At 37.0% G+C, this 18,758-nt stretch overlaps 1 protein-coding gene across 1 annotated transcript in view; it reads left to right on the top strand.

Moving 5' to 3' along the window:
* tafa4b (TAFA chemokine like family member 4b) overlaps window positions 1-18,758 on the top strand; it is a 53,834-nt gene that overhangs the window by 6,584 nt on the left and 28,492 nt on the right. The window contains exons 2-3 of the mRNA XM_079858313.1: window positions 11,146-11,239; window positions 11,380-11,494. Of these exons, the coding sequence (XP_079714439.1) occupies window positions 11,380-11,494 (115 nt within the window). The 5' untranslated portion in view covers window positions 11,146-11,239. The remainder of the gene's footprint in view (window positions 1-11,145; window positions 11,240-11,379; window positions 11,495-18,758) is intronic.

The raw sequence follows: 18,758 nt of genomic DNA, 5'->3' as shown, positions 1-18,758 counted from the left end.
GTGTGTGTGTCCTGATGTGTATAAAAGCCAGTGTGTGTAAAAGAGAGAATAAGTACGAGGGGTTAGACGGCCGCGCTCCTGAGGGAACACAGCAATACGGTGTTACACTCCAGAGCCCCACAGACAAATTAATTCACTTATTGACACCGCTGACACATCTCAGTGACTTTGTAAAATTAACAATTGATCACACTCACTTGCTCTTTCTCTCCTTTTTTCTTTTCCCGTCTCCGTTCCCCCTTTCTCCTTCGGCCGATCTCTTTGCACGCCTGGCACGTTTAGTCATTATTATAATTACGCGGCAGCCTGCAGGAGTCTGGGCATTAGCGATAGAGGGGTGTGAGATAATCGGGACAGTGGCCGGCCTCAGCACGCCTTTGCAGGGATGAGGACAAGGAGAAAGACCCCGGCTCCGACAGCGGCGGACCAATCTCATTGATTGTCCAAATCCACTTCCAAACAGGACATAGTGTCAAGGGTCACCAAACACAGGGACAATAAAAAAGAGCAGTGCATTTATCACAGAGAGAAAGAGAAAGAGAAAGAGGACACAAGTAGAATATGGTGACAGACTGTTTGGTTTGTACACTTTCTGACTTTTGTTTCCTTCATGTGGTTAATCATTTTTTTTTAAATCTATGAGACAGATCAGAATGGGCAAAAAGTTATATTTTAGATATGCTGTCAGTAGACTTTGCACTAATCCACAGATCCATGAATGGTTTTGTGTTTCTACAGATTTTTGGCTTGGGGTCTTTTCCCCAGTCAAGTCTTCATTCTGTATCGATATTCGGCTATTGTGATTCTCAGTGTCCCCTTAAACTTTTTCTTTTATTTGCTCAGTGGTTCCCAGTTCTGACTCATTTAAGCATCATCTTTGTCTCAGATGTTTCTCCTAAAATTTCATACAAAACAATTTAGAATTTTTTGGACTTATAATAGAAGTTTAGAGCTTTATAAAATAAAATTTTAATTGTGATTTTGGACGAATCTGAGGATAAATATTGAAGATATTATGTTAAGATCTCTTTTAAAAGGGTCTTTTGTAGGACAGAAACTGCATTTTTTTCTAGTTAACTATTTTTTGCTGTCTAACATGTCTAACAATTAAGATAATAAAGAGATCTCTCTTATAATTTTTTGCCCTAATGGTCATGGTGAAGTCTAATTTTGGATCCAATGTACAAAATTTCAGACACTGTAAAGTAACTTTTCAAAGATGATTTTTCCTTGTGTGCTGAACTGATGGTAAGGCCTTTTAGAGTCGGACAGATGGCTGAGAGATGTTGGTGCACAATGCTGTCAGGTGGTAAATGGTGCGATTGTAAAAATATTTTTCTTGTGTGTGTAATATGCTTGAGAGGAGCATAGTAATGTAGCAGATTGTACTGCTTTGGGGCAAAACATTTATTAGCCTGTAAGTGCTGTAGTAGTCACGCTATACCTTCATATAGCACACATGAACCTGTCTAGATTTATCATTCAACACACAGTGAAATCTAATGGAGGACTTCATTCTCCTGTTCATAATTAATAATTGTTTTAATACAGACCATATAAAAGGTATTTTTAGAAATGAATGAAGACATTATTTAGTCTTTTGTGATTCGTTGTTCCTTTTGAGGACCTATACAAAATGAAGAATTGAAACAAATAACTCTTTAATAATCCCATAAATAAGAACACCCAGGAGATAACTTGGAGAATAACAAAAACAAACCATCTCAACATTGAATAATACTAGAAACAGGAACTCGGGACTTAAATAGGAGCAAACAACGGTAACTGATCACAAACAGCTGAACAGAATCACTAATCTAGGAAATCTAACCTAGGAAACTAATCAGAACTAATTAACATCCTTGAAAACTAACAATGGAACTCAGGCAGGATCAAAACAGGGCAAAAACAGCCTCTGAACACGACACTGATGACATTTTTCAGTAATTTTTGCCACAAAAAGTAACCAAAAGCAAATTAAACCATTTGTTTAAAATGAATATATGGGCTGAATACAAAAGCCGCAGCTTGTGAATGAACAAATGAAGCAGTGAAGCATCTCATTTAGTTAAAATGAGGTCATCATGCTGATCTTCATTGAGCTAGTACATCAGAGCAAAGCTAATTGGACAGTTAAGAGCGTCTGGGCAGTCTCAAGACACCGCCGTGAGAAGCAGCACCTCGCTAAATGAGCTGTGAGCTCTGAACTTCAGCTTAGTACTAACTCCACATCTAATTCAGAGGGTTTAAATGTGATGTGTTGAAATCTTATGAGGAGTGATTTTTTAAAGTTATAAGGCAAGCATCTACGCACACACACACACAAAGTCCTGGAAGACTCTGGTTACAGATATTTCTTTTTGCTGGGTCTGTGAGGAAATGGAAGAGAGGGGGAAAAAAAACTGTCTGGCGGAGTCATTGGATCTTGAGGACTGTGAATCCAGTCTGAGCAACAGGCTGTGGATGGGACTTAAGTGCAATGAAGATCAATTCTTATGTAACTTTAAACTCAGTACCCTTATCATCATATTACCCTTGGGCTTGAAGCAAAAAAACAAACAAAAAAAAAAAACCTAGAGCTGACAGTAGAGATTTGCTTAGATATAGATTTTTATACCTGAAGCACACCTGCTTACAAATACTGTTTTGGGGAAGACACATGGTGAAATTTGTGAAAATCTTGTCTTTTCCTACTGTTACTTGTGGTCATTCAGAAATTATGGCAGTAAGAAAGTCTTCAATGATAAAAAACCCACAATTAATCCTATACAGGGCAAAGGGTAAATCCAAACCAGAGGCTAAACAGGGAAACAGATTTGAAAAGACTCACACAATACATCCACTAAGAACACCACCAGACAAAGACCATGAGAAACACTGGGGTATACAGTATATACACAAGGGGAGACGGGCAAACAAGACACACCTGGGAACAATCAGGACTAATCAACGAGAAAAACTACAAAGGACTACAAAACATGAAGTCAAAACAGGAAATTACATAAAAGTCCACATATGACCAGGGGAACACAAGACAGGAGTTACAACACACAAGACAACACTTACATCTCTTACACATGCATTTGTCACCAGGCATGAGCTAGTCAAGTTGCATTAATACATTTTTAAATACATAAAAAATCAGTGGAGTCATGCATGTTTTAGGCCTGAGAGACATGGTAAAAAAACAACACCACTTTAACAAATTAGTATTTCCATAAAAGTAAAACTCAATAGTCTAGTCACAAAACAGTGTTCATTTAGTGTGCAAGCCGACCCAAGTTCAAAATTTATGAACTCTTATACAATTTACAATTAGCAAAATACTATCAAAATACTACATACAACAATTTTCCAGCATCCCTCCTTCACCCCAACTCCTCACGCTTAACTATTTTCTATCCCAACCAGGGATGGGGGAAGTACTCTTGGTTCTGGCCAAATTACGAGCTCGGAGCCCTCCCTTCAGACAGCATGCCAAATATGCATATATCCGATTATGTAAGGGTCAACTTGTGAAATAATATTTTTTGAAGTTGCATTCAAAATCTGATTGGGCAATTTGCATGGTCATGATGTTTCTTCTAGATGTGCGTGTGCTTTGGTGTGTAAAAGGGTAAATGTGTCAATGTGTTAAAGGTGAATGGTAAAAGTAAATGTATCTTGTCGTCTTGTAGATTAAACTTAGAAGGGACATCTCTCACTGCTCCACTGCTACACGCACACACACACACCAACTTGTAAATACATATTGAAATGAGATGCTTTATAGTGCAGGGTGGTGAAATTGCCTGTTTATCTCCAGTAATATCGGCTGAGTGAGAGCTGATGTACTCATCTGCAAGCACACTGATACGGCAGGGTCAGCAGTGCGGAAGCTCCCTGTGTCCATTCGGATTGGCTGTCGGAGCTTTACTGCGAGCTTCCCCGCAGTTGCTTGTGCGCATAAACGCACGCACTGATATTGCCTGGAGATGTGGGAATGCAGCAGGCTGGAAATGTTTCAGTGAAAAGCCAGATAAATGCACCGTTGGCCCCTGCCTCCCACCGCATTTCAATATTGTGCATTTTCCCAGAAATCCGAGATGCTTTTAAGAACTTCTGTTGGCCCTCTCGCCGTTTGGGCTCATTTTCGGCGGGGCCTCTCGTCGGAAAGATAGAGTTGTTTTGCAGGGGTTCATTTTTCTGCTCTGTTTGAGTCCCTGAGCATGAAATGGTGTATTTAGGATCAAGTCTGTTGTTGCGAATGGCTTGTGTGTGTGTGTGTGTGTGTGTGTGTGTGTGTGTGTGTGTGTGTGTGTGTGTTTGTGAAAGAGAGAGAGCAAAAATGAGTGAGAGAGTGACAGGGCATGAGGAAGTTGACAGAACCAAAGGAAGTTGATGACTTTTTTAAAACACATTGTATCTCCAGGTCCAACTTACACATGTACAGTATTACCCTGTGGCATAAAATAAGACAATATAGTGGAAGGAATAGCATAATCTTAATCCATTTACATATGTACGTTGTTCATTTGGGTACAGGAAAATGTTACATTTGGGTGAAGTTAAAAAATTCAAAATAAGATTGTAATACTAGATTATAATGTTTGTTTAAAGTAGGGCAAAAAGTCAATTAGTTAAAGCCAAAGGGTGTCATACTTTATTCTATACAGCTTAAAGAAATAGTTCACTCAAAAAAGAAAAATCTGTCTTAATTTGCAATGTCTTTCTGAAGCCTTATGACATTATTTCTTCTGCACACGAAGGGAGGTCATTTATTAAATATTCACTTATAAAGAAATGCGCACTTTATACACCTGTCCAGTAGGCGGCAGAAATGGTAGAAAATTGTACTTGCTTTTTCTAGTGTTTTAAAGGCTTTTGGCAAATTAATGTATAGGTGTATTTTTGCTACCTACTGTAATGGAGTATAAAGCATTGGCTGACAGAGCACAGTAGAGCAAAGACTTTCACCAAAAATCATTGAAGCAATTTGAAAATTATCAATCAGCCACATACAATTTTGTTTGCTGACTCTCTTGAGTTACAAAGTATTGCCATTGCATTGAGTTTACAATATAGGTTTGGAAGGATATGAGGGAAAGGTAATGATGATAGTATTTTCATTTTTTCCTATATTTGGGGTGTATCCATCTTTTTGTCCGTATATATATATATATATATATATATATATATACACTCACCTAAAGGATTATTAGGAACACCTGTTCTATTTCTCATTAATGCAATTATCTAATCAACCAATCACATGACAGTTGCTTCAATGCATTTAGGGGTGTGGTCCTGGTCAAGACAATCTCCTGAACTCCAAACTGAATGTCAGAATGGGAAAGAAAGGTGATTTAAGCAATTTTGAGCGTGGCATGGTTGTTGGTGCCAGACGGGCCGGTCTGAGTATTTCACAATCTGCTCAGTTACTGGGATTTTCACGCACAACCATTTCTAGGGTTTACAAAGAATGGTGTGAAAAGGGAAAAACATCCAGTATGCGGCAGTCCTGTGGGCGAAAATGCCTTGTTGATGCTAGAGGTCAGTCAACTTTGACTGAAATAACCACTCGTTACAACCGAGGTATGCAGCAAAGCATTTGTGAAGCCACAACACGCACAGCCTTGAGGCGGATGGGCTACAACAGCAGAAGACCCCACTGGGTACCACTCATCTCCACTACAAATAGGAAAAAGAGGCTACAATTTGCACGAGCTCACCAAAATTGGACAGTTGAAGACTGGAAAAATGTTGCCTGGTCTGATGAGTCTCGATTTCTGTTGAGACATTCAGATGGTAGAGTCAGAATTTGGCGTAAACAGAATGAGAACATGGATCCATCATGCCTTGTTACCACTGTGCAGGCTGGTGGTGGTGGTGTAATGGTGTGGGGGATGTTTTCTTGGCACACTTTAGGCCCCTTAGTGCCAATTGGGCATCGTTTAAATGCCACGGCCTACCTGAGCATTGTTTCTGACCATGTCCATCCCTTTATGACCACCATGTACCCATCCTCTGATGGCTACTTCCAGCAGGATAATGCACCATGTCACAAAGCTCGAATCATTTCAAATTGGTTTCTTGAACATGACAATGATTTCACTGTACTAAAATGGCCCCCACAGTCACCAGATCTCAACCCAATAGAGCATCTTTGGGGTGTGGTGGAACGGGAGCTTCGTGCCCTGGATGTGCATCCCACAAATCTCCATCAACTGCAAGATGCTATCCTATCAATATGGGCCAACCTTTCTAAAGAATGCTTTCAGCACCTTGTTGAATCAATGCCACGTATTAAGGCAGTTCTGAAGGCGAAAGGGGGTCAAACACAGTATTAGTATGGTGTTCCTAATAATCCTTTAGGTGAGTATATATATATATATATATATATATATATATATAGTGTCATATAGTGTTATACTGTTATCTACTTTGCTATAGACCTTAAAGTGTGGTCACAATTACCACTGCATGGTGAATTGATTAAGAGTTTTGCATGAGGGTGAAAGATGTCACAGCATGTTCAAGTTGGTCACATGAATTCTCCATGCTGACCAACAGAAATAGGGTTGGTTTGAAAGTGACTTTGGTGCGAGCTGTGCTTCATACGTCACTACACTATTGAGACAACAGACCATGTTGCTAATGTGCCCCTTTAGTCAGGGTGCCAATTGTTCAGCTGACAAAATATCTTTCTAAATGCCTTTTAGAAGACAAAAACTCCATAAAACAAAAAAGTTGAGGTTTAAAAATGACTTATGATCTAGACCTTTATACAGTGCATGGAATTGTAAAGGCCATAAGTTTATCCCTCACAGCCTCTTTTCCATCCGTGTAAAATTGACTAAGTCTATCTGACTAAGGTCTATTGATCAAACAGCTAGTACAACATATCTGAAAAACTATAAGATGCGTTAGAAAATTAGATGTGAAATGGTATCATCATTTACACACCCTCATGTCGTTCTAAAACTTTATGACTATCTGTCTTCTGTGGAACTAAAAGGAGATATTTTGATATATCTCTTAGTGTTGTTGTTGTTGTTGTTTTTTGTCCATACAATGGAAGTCAATGGTCACCAAAACTGTTTAGTTACCAACATTCTTTAAAATATCAGAAGAAAGAAAGTAATACAGGTTTGGAACAACACGAGGGTGAGTAAATGACAGAATTATAATTTTTGTGTGAACTATCTCTTTAAAGAAAGCACAAATCATTGAACAGGCTGTTAGTTTTCATTAGCATACAATTAAATATGCTATCTAGCATAACTAATGTCTTTTTGTTGAAATTAAATTCTACAGAAAAGTCAGCCAGTTTAACATCCCAAATAGTTATTTTTAACCCGATTTGACTCTTTCCTTCCAATTTGCTTGTCACATTAGTAATAGGTAAACAAGCAGTTATCAACAAACCAATAGTTCAAATGTCAAGAAGTTTTAAAAGGATTTTATTATCATCAGCCAGCCAGGCATGTAAATATTGGAGTCCATTTCATTTTAGTGCACCCTATTTTTGAGAGACTCGGAAACTCAATTCACAATTCACTGGTAAATTTAAAAGACTCCGTCTAGCAGGTACAGTCGGGAAACAGGAAAATGGGTCAAGTATTCCACCTTGGGATGTGTGCCCCAACGTGTCACTTCACCTGCATGTGTGTTTATACTTAATGCTGAAATCCGGGCTGGAGATGTGGACATTAAATGCAGGGCACAGTTCTTTATCTTAGTCAGAGGTGTTTTTGAGCCTCTGCATGTCAATGAAGCGCGGTTGTGCGCGTCTGAGTGTGTGCATGGCTTTGTGTTTGTCATTAAGGTTAAGCCAAATGCAAATCAAAGCAATCTCCTGACAGACCTTCCTACGCAGACCGCCCCACTTCACTTAATGATCACCTCGGTCTGTTCTGGTGAAGAGTCCTTCAGTTAATACACTAATAAATACCACACACACACTTTCGCCTGTGTGCAAAATACAGGTGCATTTGCATGAGTTTAGGGCAATTAGAGTTGTTGTGCTGAAGAATGGTGTGAAGATAACAGGATGATGTACTATGTCATGACTGTGGACGGCAGTTTATGTATGTGTGTAAAGGTGCGTAGTCAGCTTTTGTGTGTATCCTAATGCACTCTGTTATGGGTTTCGCTAATGAATGTATCAGAATACAAAGCTGTTAGTAATGCTGTTGTGTGGCTGTCTGTGTAAAGAGAATGGACAATGTGCTGTTGCCTGTGGCTTAGCATGTCTAATCATCAGTCACACACACACACGCGCAAATGCTGGAAGAGGTCTCCTTTCATGGGTTCATTTTCATTCAAAGCAATTCTCAGTGTATCCACAAGGGGACAGAGTGACCTCATTTAGATCTATGGGGGGAAATCTCTAGAAAACAATTACAATTCATATGCAAGTAATAATAATAATAGTAATAAACATATTTTTATGACAACTAAGCACACACACACGCATGCGTGCACACACAAACACATATATAATAGGTAATAGGAGCTGGGAGAAGTGTGTAATTGTTATTTGAACAGTATTCATTTTGTAATTCTCTTCGGATTATCAAGGTAAAAGAGTCAAACAGGACTTTGACCTGGTTGGTTTTGCTCTTAGCAACTTTTATTTATGGACACATTCACTGCGCATGTGCATCTGTGTATTGGCATGTCTATACTTATATGAAAGAAGCAGAGAAAAAGAGAAAATGAATGCATGTGTATGTGATTGAACTTGCAAGATCGGTGGTCTCTGTGAGTGTGTGATGAGGTTGTTAGATCACTTTGAGCCCGGGGGTAGGTGAACTACAGTAAACAATATATCAGTCCCATCTCTGTGGCCTCAGCGCCTGTGTGTGTGTGTGTGTGTGTGTGCGGGGTTGCCTTTGAAGAACAGGGGTTGCATCGGGCCCTGAGGGTGGATGGATATCCCTCTCTGAAGCTGCCCTTCTTTTGCTCATCCCATCTCTGTTTCTCTGTTGCTCCGCTCCATCAGTACTTTTATTCCTCTCTCCCTTTCTGTCCTCAGACCTTACACCTCATCTCAGGTCTTTTTTATTTCTTTCCTTTCAATCTCACATTTCATCAGCGCTGTTCTATTATCATATTCTTGTTTTTATTTTCTCACATATATGTTATTTCTTTAACAAAGGGAGCTTTTAGGTCCTAGGGTTTGCTTTTAATTAAAACTAGCAAATACATTTTTCTTTTTGTTATATGAAGGTCTCATAACATATTATGCTCTTAAAATGATTTTTTTGCTACTTTCAAATGCTTTTTATGTGTAGATGTTATACCCTAGACACACACTTGCAGCCTTAATATTTTTATGATGGATATTAATACTTTATTACATTTATGTTAGTTACAAAGTGAGACAATCATAAAACATTTCCATTCATACTTTTTTAAAAAACAAAAACAAATTACAACTGTATATCAGTTCTGCTCTTATGTGGCCCATTTATTTTAAAATAAATACATATTTTTCTTTCCACAAATTCAACTGTGATTCACAATCAGAATTATTATTATTTTTTGTTATTTTATTTTACACACAGAGGAAAAACACATTTAGATTCTCTGAGGCAATCCAAAATCTCCATACACTATTTAAACAATTAATTCTATGTTGACATCATAATCAATCAAGTTTGATCAATGCTAAATATTAAACATGTTTGATATCTAAAATCACAAAACATACATTTTCAATTAAGTATCATTCATCAACAATTTACCATACTGTACAATATAATTTTCCAAACATGTTAACCACATTCACTGACAAACAAACAATTACATTTATAGGGCATAGTTTTACACCAAACACAAAAATGGAGAGAAAAAAAATATAATGAAGAAAATATAATAATAATAAATAAATGTATTACATGGCTTGGTTGAATTCCAATGTAGAATGCGGTCTGTTATTTCTTGATAACAGACCGCTGCGAGCTATAACAGACCGTTGCATGAAAAACAGCGCGTTGCTATGGACGCGGAACGGACTATTTTCTTTGGCGGAAGCAATACAATCATTTTTAAATCAATAAACTCCTTTTTAAATCAATAATTCGTGGCAAATTGTTTATTTATTTTGTAGGTAGCCATGTAATAAGCGGGATAATGTATAGAGAGGCGGTCGTTATAGCGAATAACAACCCCTTCAGGCTGATTCAAGACCCCTCCGCTTCGCGTTGGGGTCCTGTTCAGCCTGTCGGGGTTGTTATTCGCTATAACGACTGCCTCTCTTTACATTATCCCTTACATAATTTTTTCCCCACAAATTACAACTGTTTCTCAGTTACGGTGTAAGTTACATCAGAAGTTAGTGTACTTAAATAGACAACAATGTGACTGAAGGGCATGATATAAAATATCAAAAATATCAATGTTAAATTATATTTGATGTCTGAAGGATACAAAGAAAAATCAAGGTAAATATCACTGGTCAACAAAATATTTTGTCATTTGATTTTGTTAAATTATGTAAAAAGGTATGACAATATTATCCAATTGTTTGTATTTACGATGAATAACATTTTATCTATGAAATTAGTGTTAGCAAAACAACATATAGGCGCGTTTCCATTACAGATTTGCGCAAAACTTTCGTGATTTTTTCTAAATGTAGACAAAAAACGATTGTGAAATGACGGCGTTTCTATTAACCAATGTTATGCGACTAAAACTTATTTTTTCCTCTCGCGATAAGTAAAATCATAAAGTAAGTAAAAAACACCTCATGTGAGCGTAAAAACTTTTTTGCGATAAATGGGAGTTTTTGCGAAATTGACGTGTTTCCATTGGGCGTATTTTCAATTCGCGATTTCAATTTTGCAATTTGAAGGGTATGGAAATGCGGTTAGTGTCAACCATTTGTGTCAGTGATTTAAGACGTGGAGGAAATTACATTTTCTCATTATGAAAAAATACCCCTTCAAAATGACATAGTTCTCTTGTCATGCATGTACAGTACATCCATTATTAGTAGACAAATTAAACGAACTAGTGAGTTTGAAAGTGAATTTCAGAGGAGTTTCAAATCGCAATACCCAGAAGACCAGAAGTGCCCATTGTTGAAGAAACCCATGTACTGCTTCTTTCTTCACTTGACCTCATCCCTCTTCCTTCTGTCTTCTGTCTTCTCAGGATCTAACATTGTTTGAGGAAGCAAGTGAAGACAGAGGAGGAGACATGGCTGGCTTACAGGGAAGAGAGTGATCAGAGAACACAGGACAGAAAGGTAACACTGTTGACGTATTCTCACAACCTTGAGTCAGACTGTGACTCATGTGTAGACTTTTCAATGCTCTCTCTCTCTCTCTCTCTCTCTCTCTCTCTCTCTCTCTCTCTCTCTCTCTCTCTCTGTGCTGGTCTCTGTAGATGCAGCTGTGGGGGCGGTCAGTGTGGCAGTTGCAGGTTGCACTCTTCGTCACCTTGGTAATGTGCTCGTGCCAGTCGGCTTCTGCGGGCACACGGAGTCTGCGGGGACACACAGGTATGCCAATGTCCCATTGGCTTAATTACAGGAGAATATGTATTTATGAACACATGGCAGACCATTTGGTTAACCACTGCAAGTCCAAAGCAGACTGATCATTGATACTCAGAAGACTATCATTCACAAGTTCATCTCATGCCACTTGTGTTTTTGTTGATTAAACACAGCATTTGTAGCATAATGTTGATAAGCACAAAAATGGATTTCCACTTGTCCCTCATTTTCTTTAAAAAAGCTTACAGTGAGGCACTTACAATGAATGTGAATAGGGCCAATTCGTAAATATTAAAATACTCACTGTTTAAAGTATATTCACAATATGTAAATAATATGCATGTTAAGATGAATTTAGTGTGAATGAAAATAACTTACTAACCTTTTCTGTGTAAAGTTATAAGCAATTTTACAATTTCGTTGCCATGATGGAATGCCACAAAAAACAATGATAGTAAATTATTCTTCTCATAATTTTTTTTTATGAATTTGAAAACTTGACATCTGGAAGCATGGCACATAGAGCAATGAAAAATATATAATGAATAATATATATGTTGATTGGTTTATTAAATAATTAAATTAAATTCAAGTTTATTTGTATAATACTTTTCACAATACATTGTTTCAAAGTACTGAAATAATGCTTAGAATGCTAATAATATAATGTCAATAATTGTTGATATTCATGTTTTTTTCCTTTATTTTTCTCTATTATGGATGTACTCATTGTACCGTAAAAAAAAGTTGATCCTTACATTTTTAAGTACAGTCAACTTGGATGTTAAAGTCATTTCAACTCAAATTACATTAAACTGACTTAAAAAATGAGTTGAATCTTGTATAACTTGTAATATGTATGATGAGTTGAAGCAATGTAAAAACATATGTTGTCATAACTTTTTAATCATATCATTTTTTACAGTGGAATAAGTTGTATGTGTATGTTGTCGGGGTCAAAGGTACAGTTCCATGAGCATATATATATTAAAGAGTCAAACCACATCTTAAAACAGTCATAAAAATGACAAGAACAAATTTACAGCTCATTTAATACATATGTTTTAAGAGACAAATAATTGTAAGTGCTTTTATAAAATCATATAAGCTTCAGATTTCTGCTTTTAAATCTTCAAAAACTGGGCCGCAAGTCACTTCCATAGTAAGTGCTTCATTTTGATTTTTTTTTTTTTTTTTGTGATAATCAACATAATGCCACTAATGTTGGTGATTAAGCTTAATCTGAATCGAAATATTCCTTTAAATATTTTTGCTAATTTGATGATGCTTTCAGCTACAGTCCCAGTGAGAATGCAGCACATTTCATCATGTTTAAATCCATTGCACAATTTTCTTTTTTCCGCAATTAGTGTAGAAAAAAAAAGTCTTCAGATTCCGTCCACCCAGTGAGTGTAAACCACAGAGGATGTCAGTGAACCCTTTTTCAGCCCATAAAAGACATTTAACAAAGCTTGACCTCTAATACAAACACATAATTACAGTTATTTCCGGTGCTGTCCTGTTCAGGAGATTAAAAGCGGGTCGTTTGCATCCGTATCATATTTATATGATAGTGCTCCTGCCCTGCAGTGACATTAAAACGGACAGCAGCAAAGTCACTTTCTTCATTAGAGTTCATGCCTCTGCAGTAAAGAGTTTTAAGCGAAGGGACAATTTAGTAATGACTGTATTAATCTTAAATGGTCAGGTAATAAGCTCGTTACACCTCTGCATGCCTCTGTACACACACACACACACACACACACACACAAAGACGTACCCGTCTTCGTGGGGAGAAAAGAGGGAGGGTAACTAAAATTATGTCCACTTCCCCACGCTAATTGACACCCACGAGCTAACTAATTCTGATTTGCATAATTCATGAAAGCTTCCCTCATGGTGAAGAAGTGACCAGCAGTACATAAATATTTTAGCATGCCAAAAGGTCAGACTCCAGGCTCTTTGCTGAATCATTCATATTATGCAAAGTCCTTCCCCAATGTCAGCGTTGCTCCCGATAATTATCACACTTTCTTTAATTACGGCTTCTCTTTGTTTAGTTGTTGCTACTGTAATGCAAGGTGACCTTTCGGCTGAGACAGAAATGCCACCAGCATCTCGAGCCGCTCTGACTGATGATGTTACTTTTCATTTTGATGGGGAGAAGAGGTTACTTTTCTAACGGAGGTGTTTTTAATCAGCACTGTGCTAATTACAGCAGAAGTGTGTTGTGAAGGTCACCAAAGTTTTCACATTTCATAAGTGGATGTCATCGCTGGTTTCAGCCCTATCCTTAATTCGAAGAGAGACTTTTGCTAATTGAGGAAAAATTGTTTGTTGTTGAATATTGAAATTGAATATTTTGAGGAAAACAAATGCAAAAAGGGAGAAATGTTGGCAAAAATGCACAAAATTGTATTGCCGATTCATTGCCTTTGTCAGGGCAAGTTTCAGAGTGACTTTTTGCACTGACTGGTCACATGGTGTAACTATTTTTTTTTTTTTTTTAATAAAACATATTTGTGATTTTAATGTTATCGAAGTGGCCTGGAGTTTTTGCACAGGTGACCATAGCCAATAAAAACTCTAGTAATAAAAAAGCTCTAAATACACTATATGTTGTATATTTAAATATTGCATAATATTATAGATAATATTTGAATTTATTATAGTTTTGTCACGTGTCACGTGACACAGCAGACTGATGTAATAACTGTTGAAAGATATGAAGTTTTTATTTTTTTTATATATTTTGATGTATTTGATTATATAAACAAACATATTATGCTATATGTACATTATAATATTACATATGTGACCACAAAACCACATGGGTCACATGGGTAAATTTTTTGAAATTGAGATTTATACATCATATAAAAGCTAAAATAAATAAGCTTTCCATTGATGTATGGTTTGTTAGGATAGGACAATATTTTTGCCGAGATAAAACTATTTGAAAATCTGAAATCTGAGGGTGCAAAAAATCCAAACATTGAGAAAATCACCTTTAAAGTTGTCCATTTATGTTCACGATTGTGCTGCATTCACTCACAAAAATAAATGTTTTATATATTTACCGTAGGAAATTTACAAAATATCTTCATGGAACATGATCTTTACTTAATATCCTAATGATTTTTGACATAAAAGAAAAAGCAAGAATTTTGACCCATACAATGTATTGTTGGCTATTGCCACAAATATACCTGTGCGTTTTGCGATCCAGGGTCACATATTATACTACACTTTAAATATATTTATATGTGTGTGTGTGTGTGTGTGTGTGTGTGTGTGTGTGTGTGTGTGTGTGTGTGTAAATAGTATCTTAATAACTTTGGGATTTCTGCCACATTTTTACCTTGAAAAGCAAGTTCTTCATTGCAGTGCCACTTGTGGCCACATGGTGGCTCTGAAGCTCTATAAATGCATTCACAGGAATAACCCCTCATGTGTCTGAATGAGAAGCAGTAATGGGTCATTTGTAAAGTTCTCCCACGGAAACATGGACACTAATGGGAATGGATGGTCTGAATCTCACCCAAACGAGGCAAGGGCCGTTGACTGATGGTTGACACTGAAACCAGACACTATAACTAACAACCACTTTTTCTTGTCTTGTGTGTCCTGTCATGCTTGCCCATGCTTGCAGGTAAATAGAGACAATAGCGTGCAAGCGGCTGTCTTTGTTCATGTCTGCTGTAATAGGCCCTTATATAGCCAACACCGAAGGCCAGCAAAGTCCCAATGCGCGTTTCATTTAATGAGTACACACACATTCGCCAACACACCTGCATGCCTACACGAGCCATTTGTGGCCATTTTCGACACATTGATTCAGCCTCCATATAGTGCAGTGTGTCAAAGTGAGTCGCCTGGAGCCAAAGGCCACCCACTCTGAGACCTCATTTGTGTTATGTGAGCTGTCCTTTGGTTTGTCTTACACTCATGACATGAAGATTAAACACACAAGTTAAAACGTCCATGCAACATTGTTCAAGCTTGTGATGACATTTGACACATCCAATTAAAAACAACAGCTAACCCGGAGCTATTTATTACCTGGCCTGAGTAAAGGAGGTGTGTGTGGAACATGTCAGCTGGCCTCAGATACTGGGTGTTCTTGTTAGAAAGCTTGTTAGTTTCATTTTGTCACGCTGCACATTTTCTTCTGTCACGGACATAGACATTCGTCTGTTACTGCATATTCTTTGTTGAACGCTGAACCTGAGGTGTTATTTTGTGAAACTCGCATGCAGAAGATTTATTTTAAATTATAGGAAAAAACTATGGATGGACAGACTGAAAACAAGGTGCAATACAGTCAGCAACTAGGAAGAAAACATTTCTGCATAGTGCTTCTGTAAAAAGTGAATAGTTGGATCAACTTAAAAAAATTACTTCAATTGGTAACACCTAAAGGAATTAAGTTTTCTCAACTTAAATTATCATGTTTTATCATGAAAAACGTTACCAATTGAAGTAATTTTTTAAAATTGATCCAACTGTTCACTTTTTACAGTGAATGCTGTTATGATCTTGAAACTTTGTTCTAACTCATTTCAAATGATCAGTATTAGTATTATTATAATATTGCATGATCTATTTTAGCTTGTCTGAACCCTATACACTATTTTTGTGAAATTTTTGGGTTCTTTTGGGTTCTTAATAAAAATTAATCATTTTTATTCTGCAAGGATGCATTAAATTGATCAAAAGTGACAGTAAAGATATTTATGATGTTACAAAAGATTATATAAACTTTATATTCATCAAAGAATCCTGGCGGAAAAGTTATCACATTTTTCACAAAAATTTTAAGCAGCACAACTGTTTTCAACATTGATAATAATAAGAAATGTTACTTGAGCTGCAAATCAGCATATTAGAATGATACACGGAGCACTGATACAAGTATAGAATATATATATATATTCCTATTTACATACAGTGTCATATTCTATATGACACATAATATATATATATATCATTCTATATATACACACACATATATATAGACTGTTGTGACTAGATTATTAATGTAAATAAATAATTAAATACATGCAAATTATAATAATTTATGGCATTACGTTATTGTGACAGACAAAAAGCATTGAATATTGTGTGGCTTCCAATTTAAAAAAAAAAAAGAAAGAAAAAAGAGCCACATATTCATGCTGTTGCTCTCTGTAAAAAATCCTGTAAAAGATTTTACTTCTGGGTCAGAGGGCAGGATTAATTGCTTTATTTTTAGCGCATATTGTTTTAAATATAATTCATCTCACAAAATGAACACGTTACATTGACAGGCCTACCCTCAGTGCACTCATTGTCGTCGCAATCAACCGAGTTCCCTCAGAGTCACAAAATGTCTGCCCTTTTGGTACTGACACGCCAGTCAGCTATTGACAGCAGAAAGACATGCTTCTTGATAAATCGCACAACGGCTCACTCGCCTCGCGCTGTCAGAATATATCAATCGCCTGGCTGCCCCATCAGCTCAAGGTAATGGCGTTTAGCTCGACACCCAGATGCGTCCGCCACAGGGATAGAGACAGTTAGCCATGCTTGAAATCTTATTTGATTTCAGGCTGATCTGAGATTTATTACTCTGAGACCATCATAACAGCGCTTTAAAATCCAGAACAAGATGGCTATGGTGGAACGCTGAGCGGTTAATTCTAGTGTTGCGGTCCTGGAGGAGAAGCCGCGGAAAAAATCTCACGATTATCCGCGGAGTCTGCTCCCTGTGCTTAATGGTGCGGCGGAGAATTTTACTAATGACTTCTGCTGCCAAGTGTGTAAAAAGATCCACATACAGAAAAAGGCTTATTCAGATGCATTTAAGCTGTTCACACAGCACACATTTTGCACGCCTGTTTGGTCGTTATTAGCTTATAATGCAACGTTTACAAGCAATCTTTTCCACTGTCTGAGATCTCATTTTGTGGCTTGTTTGTTGCTGTAGTCTCCAGGGCTGGAGATGTGTCAGATGATGTCACCTGAGTGTCCAAGATGTGACGCCTGCCTGTGTGTGAGAATGGTGTAAGACATGAGTGATAGTGTGAGACCTTCATCCTCTGGTTGGCTGCATGATTTCTCCAGACAGTATTTTTGTTAAATCCAGGGAATTGCTCATCAATTTGACTGTAAATGACTGTTAATGGTAGATAAAGAGTTGTTGTGTGCCAGTGCTACTTATGAAGGAAGGGATTGCTCATGTCTTTCCTGTGAGCCTATTATGCCAGTAGGAGGCAGTATGGCCTTTGTTCTTGGGGTTTGGTGATGATGGGAAGTCTTCCCATGAGTGCTGAGCCTCCAACTTGCTTCTCTGCACACTAACAAGGCACACACAACCCACATACACACATACAAGTTATCTTTATCTTTATATATATATATCTTTATAAGCACAACTTTTTTATATTTATTATTCAGATATTCACTGAATACACTTAAAATTACATTTAACCACTCTTAAATATAAGTTCCAATTAGCATTAAAAGGGTTTTAGTGACTGAATTGATATGAGCTCTTATACTAATTTACTAATTAACTCTTGTTTTCAGAACATTATCTATACAGGTGCTTTATAGCAGTAGATCTCAATTGGTCACTAATGCTTTTTTGAATATACACTTTTAAAATGTTGGCGTTGGCGTTGGAAAGGAAAGTATTTTATTAAGGCTTCATTTAAGGCACTAAGGCTTCATTTATTTGATCGAAAATCCTGTAAAAACAGCAATATTATGAAATATTATTAGAATTTAAAAGAAATGCTGTCTATTTTAATGTATTTTAAAAATGTAATGTATTCTCTTAATGGTAAAGCTGAATTTGCAGTAGCCATTAATCCAGTCTTCTGTCAGTCAGTGTCACATGATCCTTCAGAAATCATTCTAATATGATATGGAGCCACTAAAGGAACATGATGAAGTAAAAAGAAAATGTGATGGGAGGTAAAATGATATGTCAACACTTTTGCGTTCTCGCAAATGTTTTGTGTTCCACTGAGAAACCTTGCTTTAGCTTGCAAAATGTTTGTGTTCTTTGCAAGCGAATGCAAAGCACTGAAATATGTTTTTTTCCTTCCATCTCATATTTTTTTCCATCACCATGTCCCCCTAGGGGCTCCGTAATATGCTGATTTATTTGAAATAGATTTTTTGTTACAATAGAAATATCTTTACTGTCACTTTTGACAAATATTATGCATCCTTGCTGAATAAAGGTATTAATAAAGAAAAACTATCAGTTCTTGCAGTC

The sequence above is a fragment of the Squalius cephalus genome (genome assembly GCF_949319135.1).
Source record: "Squalius cephalus genome assembly, chromosome: 22".
NCBI classification, from domain to species: domain Eukaryota; kingdom Metazoa; phylum Chordata; class Actinopteri; order Cypriniformes; family Leuciscidae; genus Squalius; species Squalius cephalus.
Note: the sequence above shows the minus strand (reverse complement) of the source record. Positions and strands in the feature narration are given on the sequence as shown.